General features: G+C 42.3%; 1 protein-coding gene across 5 annotated transcripts in view; it reads left to right on the top strand.

Annotated features, from left to right (window-relative positions):
* TSPAN9 (tetraspanin 9) overlaps positions 1-15341 on the top strand; it is a 266033-nt gene that overhangs the window by 201903 nt on the left and 48789 nt on the right. For all 5 annotated transcript variants that reach the window (XM_042467723.1, XM_042467722.1, XM_042467721.1 and 2 more), the window contains one exon: positions 9186-9287. In XM_042467723.1, coding sequence (XP_042323657.1) covers positions 9186-9287 — 102 coding nt within the window. The remainder of the gene's footprint in view (positions 1-9185; positions 9288-15341) is intronic.

The raw sequence follows: 15341 nt of genomic DNA, 5'->3' as shown, positions 1-15341 counted from the left end.
TGCTTACAAACTGATATTCTTAAAAAATTATTCTCCTCCTTCTTCTTTGAAAATTATTTTTTATTAATGTTCTTCCAAATACAAGAAAAATATTTAAAAACAACACAAAGAGGAAGATGGAGAGCACAGACAGAAAATATATAGAATAATAGAAACGTGGCTTCTGACTTTCTTTGTGGTGTGGAGTATAATCATACTTCTCTCACAAAGGGGTGAAACCGGTCCCCCTGAAAAGGCCAATTGGGGCTGCGGGCAACCACATATCATGACCCACATCCTCCTTTTTGCAGGTTGAAAAGGGAGCTGCCAAACAGCCACTCCTTTTTCATGAGCAAAAAGCCGCTTTTCCTCCCCACCACGGCAGGAAGCCAGCTTTAAGGCGCTCCAGCAGTAAATGCCGCATGGCCCCCGTGTAAATGGCCAGGAGGCTTGAAGCTGGCTTTTGGGCATCTATCACACCAGATAATTTGTCAATTTCTGCTAACTCATTCATTTTATTAACCTTCTTCCTAGTAGGCAATATTGAATCGTCCATCTCTGTGCATACAAACAGTGCTGCTGCCTTGTCATATTCGAAACAATTATCAGCCTGTATCACTGCTGCCATTTTTGGGAAGGTGATCGAGAGAGCGGTTGCCTCCAGCTACAGAGGTTCTGGAGGATACGGATTATCTGACCATTTGAAACTGGCTTCCGGGCAGGCTATGTGGGTTGAGACTGCCATGGTCGCCTTAGTCGATGATCTCCGTCTGGGGATGGACAGGGTAGCAGTCCTGTTCATGCTCTTGGACAATCTCTGCGGCCTTCGATACCATCGACCATGGTATCCTTCTGGATCGCCTGGGAGAGTTGGGTATTGGGGCACTGCTTTGCAGTTGTTCCGTCTACCTCTGGGTAGATTCCAGATGGTGGAGCTGGGGGACTGTCGCTCCGAAAAGAGGGCCCTTAACATCTGGTGTCCCTCAGGGAGCGGATCTTGTTCCCTATGCTATTTAACATTACATGAGAGCCACTGGGAGAGATCATCTGGAGACACGGGGTGCGGTGTTATCAGTACGCTTGATGACACCCAAATAGTCTTCTCTGTGTCTCTGACTGACAGTGAGTGACTAGGGATGGCATCTCTCCGCCTCAATGCCTGTCTGGAGTCGGTAATGGGCTGGATGCGGGGAAATAGACTCAGCCTGAATCCAGAGAAAACAGAAGTACTTGTGATAGGTTCTCCTGGTCCTGGGAAGGAGGTTTATCCACCTGTCCTGAATGGGGTCACGCTCCCATGAAGGAACTCCGTTCGCAGTTTGGGGGTGCTTTTGACTCGTCGCTTCACCCTGACTCCTCAGGTGGATGCGACAGTTAGAAGCACCTGTTATCCAGCTTCGGCTGATACGCCAACTGCGCCCCTACCTGGACCGGGGGGACCTTGAAACAGTGGTACACGCTGGTAACCTCTCGACTCGATTTCTGTAATGCGCTCTACATGGGGCAACCCTTTACCAAAACTCGGAAGCTGCAGTGGTTCAAAATAGGCCGCTAGGCTGGTCACTGGTAGCTCCAGGGCCAGCCATCTAACACCTATATTGAAAGATCTGCATTGGCTACCAATCCGCTTCCGGGCCCAATACAAGGTGTTGGTTGTTACCTATAAAGCCCTAAATGGTTGGGCCCAGAGTACTTGGAGGACTGCATCTCTCCATACAATCCGCCCGCACTTCAGGTCAGGTGGGAGAAAAAACTTCTGAGTGTTACCAAGACAAGATACGCAGTGACTGCGCAAAGGGCTTTTTCTGCTGTGGCCCCGCAGTTTTGGAACGCTCTCCTGAGGAGCTTGTTTGCCCCCTCCCTGGAGATTCAAGAAAACCTTAAGACCTACTTATTTTGTCAAGCCTTCCCCCACAGTCCTGATTGTTTTTTTTCTCCTGTGTTTGTGTATCGTTTTTTAGACTGTTTTATCGATTTGATTGGAATTAACAACGGATTTTAATGATGTATAGCGTGTTATGGTTTTATATGAGGGTTTTTTTTTTTTGCTGTTATTCTATTTCTAATCTGTAACTTATCCTGTAATGGTTTTCTACTTTGTTTGTAAACCGCCGTGATCGCAGGAATGGCGGTTGGTATATAAATAAAATTTCAATCAATCAAACAATATAGTAGTCTTCCATGGCTTCTTTTCCAACTATTCATCCCATACGTCCCAAAAGAAAAAACTTCTGGCCTTTAATTGAATATTACGTTTTAGTTCCTCTGCATCAAAGTATTATTTGAACTCAGAACTTTTTGCCTTTTCACATCTCTACCACATATGGGGGAAAGTCACTTCATTTGTTTGCATTTCCCAATGAACATTTCAAACACCCTTGTGCATTTACTAGACAATTTCTCTGGTGTCATATAGAAAGATTAGCATTTTATTAAAAAAATACATATATAAACCTCAAATAAAGAATAAACGTAATATAAATTTAAACCCCATTGAAGACAGCTCTCATTCATGTTACAAAACATTAATTGATACAGGGGCGGGTTTCTTGTTTTTTGATTTTAATTTTTCTCTCTTTCTCGTTTTCCTTTCTAGTTATGTGGCTGCGGGCTCCTGGGCGTTGGAATATGGTTGTCAGTGTCACAAGGAAACTTTGCCACATTTTCTCCCAGCTTCCATCTCTGTCAGCTGCCAACCTAGTCATTGCCATGGGTACCATCATCATGGTGACGGGCTTCCGGGTTGCTTGGGTGCTCTCAAAGAAAATAATGGCTCCTCCTCAGTGCACGTTAAGGGCAAATTTGTTGCTCTTTGTTTTGTCAATTAAGAAATTGCTCTCTCTTTCATCCCCACATTTGTGGTAGTAAAACAATCTCTGACCTAAACTTATACAGTATTTCAGTCCGTATGATCCAGGCTTCTCCATCCTTTTTATATCCTATCTGCTGACTGAAATCATTCTTTGCAGGGGGCGATGGCAAAGGCAGGAAAATACATTTACTATAAAGGATAGCATTTATTTGTAATGCACATTTCATACCAACCTGAATGGCCCTATATTGTTCTCATTCTGAGGAAAGTTTGAAAAAGCTTATTGGGATATTTACAATATGCAGTAGTTTGTGGTGTGTGTCTGGTGTCCCTTGCCTTAAGGACAGAGATGATTCTGGCAGGAAATGCTAATGTTAACCTGGTACTTTCCACAACAAAAACATACACAAAATGGAAGTGCAATATTTTTATTCTTGTGCAGCTGCCTGTATGAAAAATTTCACTTTACTTCCACCTGTTGCATATTAGTTGCCTACTTTAATTGGATTTTGAATAGACAGTTTGCATTCTGCAGCTACCCAGTAACTAATGAAGTTGATTACTGAACAATATTTCTCATCCATGTACGCTTTTCTTGCATTCACAGGAGATCACTTTTTAAAAAAGACTGGGCTACAGATGGATGGGAACCATAATTGGATCTTCCATTAATTTTAATTTTAGCAAGTTGTGGTAATATCAGAGTATGTGTAGGCAGAGGGGTTATCCTTACATCATTTTTGTAATGAAAATAGCCTTCACCTCAAAGCTAATGTTTGTCCTGCTGTGGAAAACGTATATGCTAAAAGTCAAAGGTTGGACATACCGTTGTTATTCTTCTCCCTTTCTCTAGATTTGATCCTGAAATTTCTAGGAAGCCTATATTCTATGTCAGAATCTGATGAGTTGAAGCTTTTATATCCTCCCAAAATAGTGCCACATAAAATATCTATTCTGGGGGGAGGGGCAGTACACAGTTGAAAGGCTGATATTAGGGAATAGAAAAACTTCTCCATGACTCTGTTTTTTTAAACAAAATAGATATAAAAATATTTAACACTTCAATATAAAATTAAAAAACAGAAGTTCACTGATGATACCAGAATAAAAGTTGTGAGCTGCACAAAAACTGCTGAGGAAATAAGAATATGGGGATACAAAAGATAGACCTGAACTTATTATAATTGATATATAAATTCACTATTGTTTTATCTTAATAATTAATATTTCATACAAACAATCTGGTTTTATACAAACAATTAATGCCATTGCTGAATACCTCCCCTTCTTGATTGTAATATTCCTCTTGTTCCATTTATCTTTCCTTTCGTTTTCATTGTTTTGCTGATCATCTCCTGCTGAGCTGTATTACTCATTTTGTTCTTTGTTTATAGGACAAGGTAAGTATTTATACAGTATCATTCAATTGTTTAGCCCTTCACAGGAGCTAAGCTACTTTCCCTTTTCAGTCCCTAGAACCGTGGTGGTGAATTTATGGCAGAGCGGCTGGGGGAAGAAGTCCTGTCCCAGAAATCCTGCCCCGAGTCCTGCCCCCCTGGAGGGCAGAAGTCTCCCCCCGGAAGTCCCACCCCTTTTAGTCCGCCCCAGTCTTTTAGTTTGGGCACTCGGTTCCTAGCCCTAGAATAAAACAAAGCTTAGACATCTCCCCCAACATTACATAGGAATGATATGGAAGAAGGCTCTCATCGAAATGGGGAGAAGGGGGTCATATGTAATGTTTGCGGACTAGTATTGTCAAAGCCATTTTTTTGTTTTTTATCCAATTTTAAGCATGTTACCACCGAATACAAGACCTTGGCTTGGTTGCACTGCTGTTTGAATATGAGGCAGTTTGAGTGACCACACAACTGCCTCCAGCTGATCTGGAGCAAGATGTTTTACTTAGCAAAGAAAAAAAAGAAAGGCAAAACATGCATACACATTCTAGCTTGAAACAAATAGGCATTAAAAGGAAAGGAACCAAGCATACATACATACTGCTATGTATGCCGTAAGTAGCTGCCAAAGCAAAAGCCTTGTTTGTCAGCCTTATATATCTTTTTCTCATCTACAGAAGCTTCCAGAAAAACGTCAATCATAAAGGTTCTGGATCAGTAAAGGAAAAAATTCCCATGCCAATTACTTAGTTGTTTACCAAGTGCCGAGATGAGCTAGAATGAGCTATTTATCCCTTTGGCAGTGGGATATAATTCCTCCATCTCCCTGTACCATCCGTGCAGGGAGAACTTTCCTTGACCCACTCTCTAACAAAGTAACCAAGGCCTCAAATCTACAAGGCAAAATGCAGCCTGAACCCATATTTTGCTAAAGACATAAGCTCCAGGCCTAACAGCATTTCAATTCGTACCTGTTTGAGCTGTTATCAGGTGCCAGTTCCAAGTGCTTGTTTTCTTCTTTTTTTTAAGCAAGTCTCTGGCATTTCTATAAGTGCAGATATAGGCAAAATTTACAGCCACACATCTGTCTATTGCTTTTGGCCAAAACTATCATCCTCTACATTTGAATGTAATAATTAAGCCAAAGAGCAAGTTTCACATCCAGTGCAGAGCTATTTAGGGATGTCATATTGAGGAGGGGGCAAGCTTGTTTTCTGCTGCCCAGGACTAGGACCCAGAGCAAGGATGCAAGCTCAGGAAAGAGATTCAACCTTAGGAGGAACTTTCTGACAGTAAGGGCTGTTCGACAGTGGAACACACTCCCTTGGAGTGTAGTGGAGTCTCCCTCCTTGGAGGTCTTTAAGCAGAGGCTGGATGGCCATCTGTCAGGGATGCTTTGACTGAGAGTTTCTGCATGGCAGGGGGTTGGACTGGATGGCCCTTGTAGTCTCTTTCAACTCTTTGATTCTATGAAAACCCATTGCCTCTCAGTACATGTTAACAGTTTCCTTGGTCATTCTTACAAATCTGTAAGAAGTCCAGTATTTCAAAGAAAATCCATGTTAAGTCTGTTTAGGAGAACACCTTGTGAAAATTAGACAGGAAGGAGAAAGGATGCAATAAGGAGGGTCAACCTGGAATATAACTATGGTTATTTTAGGGGCTGTACAGACAGCCCAGTAAGGAGCGGGTCTGTGCTGCCCCGGAAGCTCTGGATTGGGGCCACAGTAACTGGATAGTCAACCTGTGGCCCCAATCCGGTGTTTTTCCAGGCCAACGAGAAGCAGCAAAATCCTGCTTCCCTTTGACCAGGAAAAGGGGTGCCCTTGCGGCTTCATGCCGCCCCTTTCTCCTTTGGAGCATTGTGTAGTGGCCACGCCAATGATATGCTGCCTAGAGAAGCTTCTTTGCGGCGTCATAAGGGCTGTGAGGCAGGCCTATGATGCTGCTTCCTCTGCACAATGTGCAGATGCTGCACATCACACACGTCATTGTGGTGGCCCCTGTGTGGATGGGAGGCCATCATGATGATGGCAGTGGCAAGTTCTAGGGTTCCGGACCATGTGGTTGCTGCACGGTCTGGAACCCTAGAATCGGCGGCGCCACACCGCTTTGTGCCCATCTGTACCGGGCCTAAGACTCCATAGAGTCTGATGATCTTTATAAATTGTTTGATGTAGCAATATAATAATTTTTATTAGATGCCCCCCCCCCAAAAAAAAATCCAGTTCCATTTTATGAGAGCCATTTAGGCTTTCCATAATGCTCGAGGGTAAAAACATGACCTGAATGTGCCAGAATGGACTAGTTTGGGAGAGACTGATGCCAAAAGTATTGGTGTGTGCTAGATGTGCTTGAGAACAATATTTCAGAATGTAAATATTTCAAACATTTTGCTTTTATTGAACTCCTTAATATCTCGAAACCATCCAGAACAGAATAAAAATGACCCAGAATGCCATCCTCCAAGTAGGCAATTTCCCATGAGATTCATCAGGATTTACCAGTTACACAAGACTAGACAAGGGTGATGCATTAAATTACAAACATTCCACAGGAACCCCATTCTTGTACCCTTTCTGGCTAAAACATCTGTATTGCTGGAAATGGCCAAGAAAATCAAATTTTTATATAGCCACACTCACACCACCAAATTTCTGAGTTAGCTTTCTGGGTATCACAATTCAAAAAGGACATTGAGAAACTAGAGCATGTCCAAAGGAGAGCGACTAAAATGATGAAGGGTCTGGAAACCATGCCCTATGAGGAAAGACTCAGGGAGCTGGGGATGTTTAGCCTGGAGAAAAGAAGGTTAAGAGGTTATATGATAGCCCTGTTTAAATATTTGAAGGGATGACATATTTAAGAGGGAGCAAGCTTGTCTTCTGCTGCTCCAGAGACTAGGACCCGGAACAATGGATGCAAGCTCCAGGAAAAGAGATTCCACCTCAAAATTAGGAGGAACTTCCTGACAGTAAGGGCTATTCGACAGTGGAACACACTCCCTTGAAGTGTAGTGGAGTCTCCTTCCTTGGAGGTCTTTAAACAGGGGCTGGATGGCCATCTGTCGGGGATGCTTTGACTGAGAGTTTCTACATGGCAGGGGGTTGGACTGGATGGCCCTTGTGGTCTCTTTCAACTCTATGATTCTATGATTCTAAGACTAGATGGGAGCTGCAAGAAGCAACAAAAATTCCAAAGAAATTCTTGTACCTATTTCAGCTAACATACATTTTCTGGAATATTAACTTTCCAGAGAACCATGTTCCACAGCCACAGGTTGAAGTTTCCTTTGTCTGGAACTCTGAAATCTGAAATATTCCAAAAACTAATGAGACAGGACAGCTTTGCTTTCTGATGGTTCAGTATAAACAAACTTTGTTTCATGCACAAAATTATTTAAAATATTGTGTATAAAATTACCTTCAGGCTATATGTGTATATGTAACCTAAATGAATTTCATGTTTAAACTTAGGTCCCATCGCCAAGATCTCTCATTATATATATGCAATTATTTCAGAATAAAAAACCATCCCAAATACTTCTGTTCTCACACATTTCAGATAAGGGAGACTCAACACGTATTGCAACTGCTCTCTTCACCATACTCAGCCTCCCCACTCACCTCTACCGTAACCAGCTCTCCAATCCTTGTTTTATTGCCCTCTGCTTCTGTTCTTTGTCATGCAACAGAAGTAGGACCACTGCCATTGCTTGCTTGCTTCTTTCCTGTCATCTGTTTAAAGCAGCACAAGCAACTTTGTGCAGCCACTGCTTCTTCAGAGTGTAGGTGGACAGCAACATAAAGCGAAGCAAGAGTGGGGGAAAGGAAAAGAGTGTTGGAGGTGCATCTACCAGTGCATGGGAGGGGAAGAGAGGGAGGCTAAGAGGTTCAGCAGGTAGGTGCAAGATACGAAACAAAGCAGGATAGGGAAGGGGAAAGGGAGGGGAAAGGAGCCAAAACTAACAAAATGTATGGAATACAGGGAGAAATATAAGGTACTACACCTAGGCAGAAAAAATGAAATGGACAGGTATAGGAAAGGGGACACCTGGCTTGACGACAGGACATATAAAAGGGATCTTGGAATAGGCCACAAGTTGAACATGAGTCAACAGAATGATGTGGCAGCCAAAAAAGCCAATGCGATTCTAGGCTGCATCAAAAAAAAGTATAATCTGTAGATCAGAGGAAATAATACCATTCTATTCTGCTTTGGTGAGTCCCTACCTGGAATACTGTGTCCAATTCTGGGATCCTTATATCAGTTTGATATTTGTGTGTGTGTGTCTCAGATATGTATATGTGTACAGAATTTTTTTTTGTTTAGTTTTTTACTCTACATTATGTTCTATTGTTTTTGTGGTGGGTTTTATAATATTTATCAGTAATTTTTTAAAAAACAAAAGTTCATAATTTGCAAGCCGTGGAAGCTAGCATTCAGAAAATACTGTGATTTGTATAAATGAATGAAGGAATGACTTTTAGAATCACATTGAGGGACAAAGAAAATTATCTATTGTTGACTGCCTCCAAGAAATGTCAGGATAAAAGCATTTAAGATGACATTTTTATCCTGTTTGTTTGTTTGTTTGTCCTCAGAACAACTCTCTGAAGTAGATCAGGTAGGGAGATAATGATGGGCTGAGTCTAGCTTTTAACCAGGGATTCCCTGTGTCTTTGATTGTTCTTTGAACATTGTTCTTTGATGCTTGTCAGTTTTTTCAAACAACCATTCTCTCTATTGAAATATATTTGGGAATAACTAAGTCCTAGTTCTATGGCTGTTCTAGTGTCAACATTCTGTAGGAGAAGGTAGTGGGTCTCCTATCACATATGTTGCTCTTTTCACATATTGAAGAACAATTCTTATTTGTTCCATGAGTTCTCCCACACATAAATAATGTCTAATGAGATCATATGAAAGAGTTGCACTTGCAAATAGTGGTGACTAATGCATTCTGATCTTGCTAATACTTGTTTTTTGAAAAATAGGTTAATGAAAAGGCAAAGCAAGATTTGAAAGAAGGTCTCAAGCTTTACAACACAGAAAATAATGTTGGGCTGAAGAATGCTTGGAATATCATTCAAGCAGAGGTAAATATATTAGAATATTTCTTTGTAAAATAGCATCCTCTCCACTTCTGAACTTATCATGGCCCACCTGTCTCTCATCAGTGGGATGATGTAATTGATACACACAGGGCTCATTTCCACTTGCAGCACAACCCGATTCCTGATTTGCTCTCGCTCCATTTTGGAAATCAATTTTAAAAGGTCCCCCGTTTCCACTATGATGCTGGATTCTTTTCCTTACCCCAGTGTAATTGCTTGGTTTTTTTTGGCACGCTTGTCATCCCAACTAGTAGCTCCACTTCAAAATCTCATCAATTATCTGTGTCATAAGCGGCAGCCTGGATTGGGAATTTGGGCGATGGGCATGGGGGGGGGAGAGATTTCTTAAGATGAGGTTAGCTCTACTCTTCCCATGAGGCTGAGAGTGTGTGTCCTGGGAGCGGGCTGCACAATGCCCACCATTCCCTATAAATTGTGTTGGGATGGTGGGAGTTATAGTCCTGGAGGGCGCCCAAGTGCGTGCGGAAGGTAGTTCAAGGCCTCAGATGGCTGGTGTGAAATGGGGTCCTGGAAAAGGAAAATGGAGGGACATGGCCCTCCATGCATCTTAGTGTAAATCCATGCATCTTAGTGATACTCCTCCAATGGAGGACCTTGGAGAATTCCTCCTGGGCAGGAAGCTGCAATGGAGGACGTGTCCAGAGAAAGAAGGGCACCTGGGCCCTGAAGAGGCAGAGAGGGTGGGTGGCTGGGTGCGTGGCTGGGAGAGCAGGACCTGGTTGCCTGGAGTCCTGGTGGCAGATGCTGGAAGCCCCAAGGTTCCAAAGAAGAGCAAAGGAGGTGACACCTGATGAAACCCCAGAGAAGGACAATAGGGATGGTTTGGGGAGTGTTTGGGGGCTGGGGGGATGAAACGGTGGACATTTTGGCCTCCCTCTTGTGCTACTACCTCCCCACATCGACAAGCTCCCTCTAAAGGTAAACCCACTGGGTGACCTTGGGTAAGTCACACACTCTCAGCCTCAGAGGACCTCGTATGGCTGATGTGGCATAGTGGTTTGAGTCCCTCTGGCCTCCTCCGCCATCCTGGACTCCTCTCCTTCCAGCAGCCAGGGCCAAGAAGGAGGAGGAGGAGGCAGCCGGGGAATGGAGGGAGAAACAGATCGGGATGGAGATAGAAGCTGGGGACGGAGGAGGGGGAGGTAGCCGGGGACGGAGCGAGAAGCTGGAGAACAGAGGAGGAGGAAGCTGGGGAATGATGCAGGAGGATGAAGGGGAGGACACTGCGTTTTTAAAAAAAAATTGATAGAATATTCGATTTATTTTGCAACTACAGTGGTACCCCGGGATACGAAAGCACCGCGTTACGAAATTTCCGGGATACGAAAAAATACCATAGGAAAAAACTGTTCCGGATTACGTTTTTTTTTTTGGCTTACGAAAAAAATTTTTGGTGCTTTTCGGCGCTTTTTCGCACGAAATCGCGGCTTCCAGCGCTAGCGCCTATGGCTTTTTCGGGTTGCGAAAGATTTCGGGTTACGAAGGGCGCCACGGAACGAATTAATTTCGTAACCCGGGGTACCACTGTACTTGCTTTTGCAAATAGCTGCAAAATCAATCAAATATTCTATCAATTTTATTTTTTTTTAAAAAACCACAAGTACAAAGGCAGCACTGGGTGGGGGGATGGTAGATCTGCCAAAAACTGAGGAGGGAAGGTAAACACCTCTCTGCCATAGTCCCTCCCTCCCCCAGAATGAATCCATTTTGATCTGTCATTCCCACTTATTTAACTTGCTTCAGAATCGATTCTTCTCAAAAGAACCGCATATAAACTATTGTCTGAAAAAAACAGGGGTTTTGCCTTTGCCTAACTTCATAACAAGAGGAATTGATCACAATGTGACAGAAAACGGTTTCAAATGAGAACGAGGGTCATTTAAACAATCAAAGATTCGTTTCATTTCATAGTGGGAATGCACCCACATTCCTGGCTGTTCCTCAGGCTCAAAGAGTTTTAGTTTTTAAACTCCCAAACAGGTTTGGGGCTGATTATTGATGATATCACTTGTCTTCTTATGAATTTTTCCAGTGGCTAAGATAATCAGGAGAATACCATAATCGACAAAGGCCTGCATGGCATTCTAGGGGTTGGTTCTAGATTTTGGAATTTATTTTTCACTTTGGAATTTTCCAGGGCTCGGTTATACTTCATAGAGATGTGTGAAGGAAATAATTTTTCTCAAATCAGCACACACACACACAAAATATATATTAAAAATATGGGTTATTTCTAATTTAATATGAGGGGAGTTTTATTCTTTCCATAATAATATTTCAGTGGCACTGCTCCTTTGCCTTTGTTTGAACAGCAGCTAACATATAGAATGTAGCAGCAGAACCTTTTTCAGACACATAGATGAATGTAGGAAAACCATTTGCAGTGTAATTTCTTCTTGTTACAGGATTCTATTAAAAACACGGTAGCAGGAGCAGTAAAACACATAGGAACCAGTCAGTCAATCAACCTTTATTAGGGATGGAAAAACAACATGCACTTACAAGAAAGCTTCAGGATAGTTATTAAAATTTAAGTCATAATCTTGTTGTCTCCACCAGAAAATAAGCCATTAACCTGGTAATATGTGAGTTCTGATCTTCCAATAAGTATTCCACTGATAACCCATCCAAACAGATATTTATTTCCCATAATTGTCTTAACAATTTTTCCCTTGGAATTATATACAATGGACAAAGCATTACAATATAATGGAGAACATCTGGAACTTAATTACAGTGACACACACAATTCAAAAATGGGGTCTGCAAATATCTGCCCCTGGTCACATTTGAGGGGTATACATGCAATCTTGCAAACAAAAATGCCTTCCTCACAACAGCAGTGAAAGGGTTTGAAAATAATCCTGAATCCTACCCTGCAAGGGGGGGATACCAAGCATCACTGGATAACACACTCTAGGAGGAGTTGGATATGTCAGTTGATGTTCTCTCTCTGCAAGGCAGACTCTAATAGATTCAAGACACTCCTTTTCGGTTAGTAAATTTAAACCCACAGAAATTAGTTTACTTTCATAAAATTTAGCCCAACTGGCATAGTAAACGTCAGATAGTAGGAACCATAAAAGACTGGATCTATTAGGCCTGAAATGTATCTTAAACCAAAACCTATAAGACATCACCCAGGCTTTAGTTTCAAGAGCATTCAATCCCAGTTCTGCATAGAGAGTCAGATGATGTACACATGGCGATACAGATAATAGTCTCCTGAAAAAATGAGTCTGCAAACGTTCAATCTCCTTATTAAAGGCTGGAATCCAGGTGAATAAGCTGTAAAGTAATTGCGGTCTTAATTTGGCTTTGTAAATTTTTAAGGCCACTAGAATATCTTGGTTGCCTTTTCTATAATAAAAAGATTGTATAACTGCCAACGATCTTTTCCCTGTTTGTATTACTTTATCTCTCTGTTTATTCCACTGCCCATTAAAATGAAAAAGAACACCAAGGTAGACATACTTTTTGACCTGTTCAATTGTTTGATTACCAACCTTCCATGTTCTCAGTGCAAATCTCTTAGAAAATGCCAATCTTTTGGATTTCTCAAAGTTTACCAGTAAGTGAAATTTGTTACAATATTCAGAGAATTGTTTCAAGGCTCTTACCATACCCACCTGAAATAGAGAGAGTAATAAAGTATCGTCGGCATATTGGAGTACAAAAAGCGGACGATTTCCCAGTGAAGGTGGGTGAGAATCTACTATGTGCATAAAGGCAGGTAGATCAGGCCCCAAATAGAGTAAAAAGATGAGGAGCCAACACACAACAATGGCTCCTTTTCATCCTGGAGAGCAGTGACCAGTGGGGTCCCACAGGGCTCTGTACTGGGCCCAGTGCTATTCAACATCTTTGTCAATGACTTGGAGGACAAAATTGGGGGCATACTTATCAAATTTGCAGATGACACCAAACTAGAGGGAGCAGCTAATACCCCAGAGAACAGGATCAAAATTCAAGATGACCTGAATAGACTAGAAAGCTGGGCCAAAGCTAACAAAATGAAATTCAACATGGAGAAATGTAAGGTACTGCACTTAGGGCGGAAAACGAAATGCAGAGATATAGGATGGGGGACACCTGGCTGAATGAAACTACATGTGAAAGGGATCTGGGAGTCCAAGTAGACCACAAGTTAAACATCTGTCAACAATGTGATGCAGCAGCTAAAAAGGCTAATGCGATTTTAAGCTGCATCAATAAAAGTATAGTGTCTAAACCTAGGGAAGTAATAGTGCCACTATATTCTGCCCTGGTCAGGCCCCACCTGGAATATTGTGTCCAGTTCTAGGCACCACAATTTAAAAAGGACATGGAGAAACTAGAGCATGTCCAAAGGAGAGCGACTAAAATGGTGAAGGGTCTGGAAGCCATGCCCTATGAGGAACGATTTAGGGAGCTGGGGATGTTTAGCCTGGAGAAGAGAAGGTTAAGAGGTGATATGATAGCCCTGTTTAAATATTTGAAGGGATGTCATATTGAGGAGGGAGCAAGCTTGTTTTCTGCTGCTCCAAAGACTGGAACGCAGAATAATGGGTGCAAGCTACAGCAAAAGAGATTCCACCTCAACATGAGGAAGAACTTCCTGACAGTAAGGGCTGTCCAACAGTGGAACACACTCCCTCGGAGTGTAGTGGAATCTCCTTCCTTGGAGGTCTTTAAACAGAGGCTGGATGGCCATCTGTCGGGGATGCTTTGATTTGGATTTCATGCATGGCAGGGGGTTGGACTGGATGGCCCTTGTGGTCTTTTCCAACTCTATTATTCGATGACTATGACACAACCCTGTCATAGATTCTGTTAATAGGCCTGTTTCAGAAAATTTCACTCTACAATGATTATTTGTATGGAGTTGGCTTAAAAGAAAGAACAACTGGGGATCTATGTTGAGCCTACCCAACTTGTCCCAAAGTAAAGGCTGGTGAATTGAATCAAAAACAAAATAGGGGACTTCCGGTTGGGAATGGCAGCTTGAAGGACGCGTTTTCAGGGAGCTCCTGAGAAGCGTTCTCTCCATTAGCGTCTTCCCTGTCCATTGAGACCAACACGGAGTGGGGAAAAACCTCAGGCAAGGCATTGCCTGGGCAAAGAGCTCTGCAGACCCAATCTGCAGTATCTTTATTCAGACCCGTTTGTCCCTCCAGACCCGACAAAAGGTATGAAGCAGAAGAGGTAGAAGCATTCGTCACTATTGGGGGGAAAACCAAATGTGGTACAAGAGCCGCCACCAATTTTTTAAATGTAGCAGAACAGAAAGAAAACAAGAAGAGAATTTAAAGCTACCTGTGGTTTAATTTACCAAGATATCATCATTATTAATCTCCACAACGGGAAGATATAGAACTGATATAAGAGTATATAAGAGTGAATAAATAGAATTTATTTTCTTTTTGGGGTCCACCATTTCCCCCTTTGTAATCAGCAGAAAGGTATATTACATGGGGAGTGGACGAGACACTCGTTAAGAGGGAAGAGTGGAGAAGAAGTTATACAGAAGAGAAAGAATTTTTATTTTTACTCCTACATTTTTATTCTCTTCCCGCAGTCTCTGAAGAAAAGAGGGAAAAACAAACTTAAAATGAGAATTGGTAGCAGCTGTGATGAACTCTAATCTATAGAAAACAAGGAGAGAAGCCACAGCTGTGAGACACGAAACATAAAAAACAGCTGGGGATGGGAAAGGTAGAATTGGGGAAACAAAGAGAGAGAGAGCCAAGCAGCAGTGGAGGAAAGAGCAGAAGAAAGAAAAACAGAGATTGGAAAAAGGCAACTCAAGGCAAAAGACAGAAAAAAGAGAGAGTGGAGAAAAGAGAGAAGAGGCCAAGAGAGCGTGGCAAGAGGCCAAGACGAACGGAGAGGACAGTGGAGGAAGGAGTGAGTGAGGCCAAGAAAATGCTATGAGAGGCCAGGACGAAAGGAGACGACAGAAGAAGAGAAGAAAGAGAGAGGCCGAGGAAGGTCAAGGCGAATAGAGAAGACATTGAAGAAGGAAGGAGAGAGTGG

The sequence above is a fragment of the Sceloporus undulatus genome, chromosome 5, assembly GCF_019175285.1.
Source record: "Sceloporus undulatus isolate JIND9_A2432 ecotype Alabama chromosome 5, SceUnd_v1.1, whole genome shotgun sequence".
Classification (NCBI taxonomy): Eukaryota; Metazoa; Chordata; class Lepidosauria; order Squamata; family Phrynosomatidae; genus Sceloporus; species Sceloporus undulatus.
This window is presented reverse-complemented; position numbering and strand designations above follow the sequence as displayed.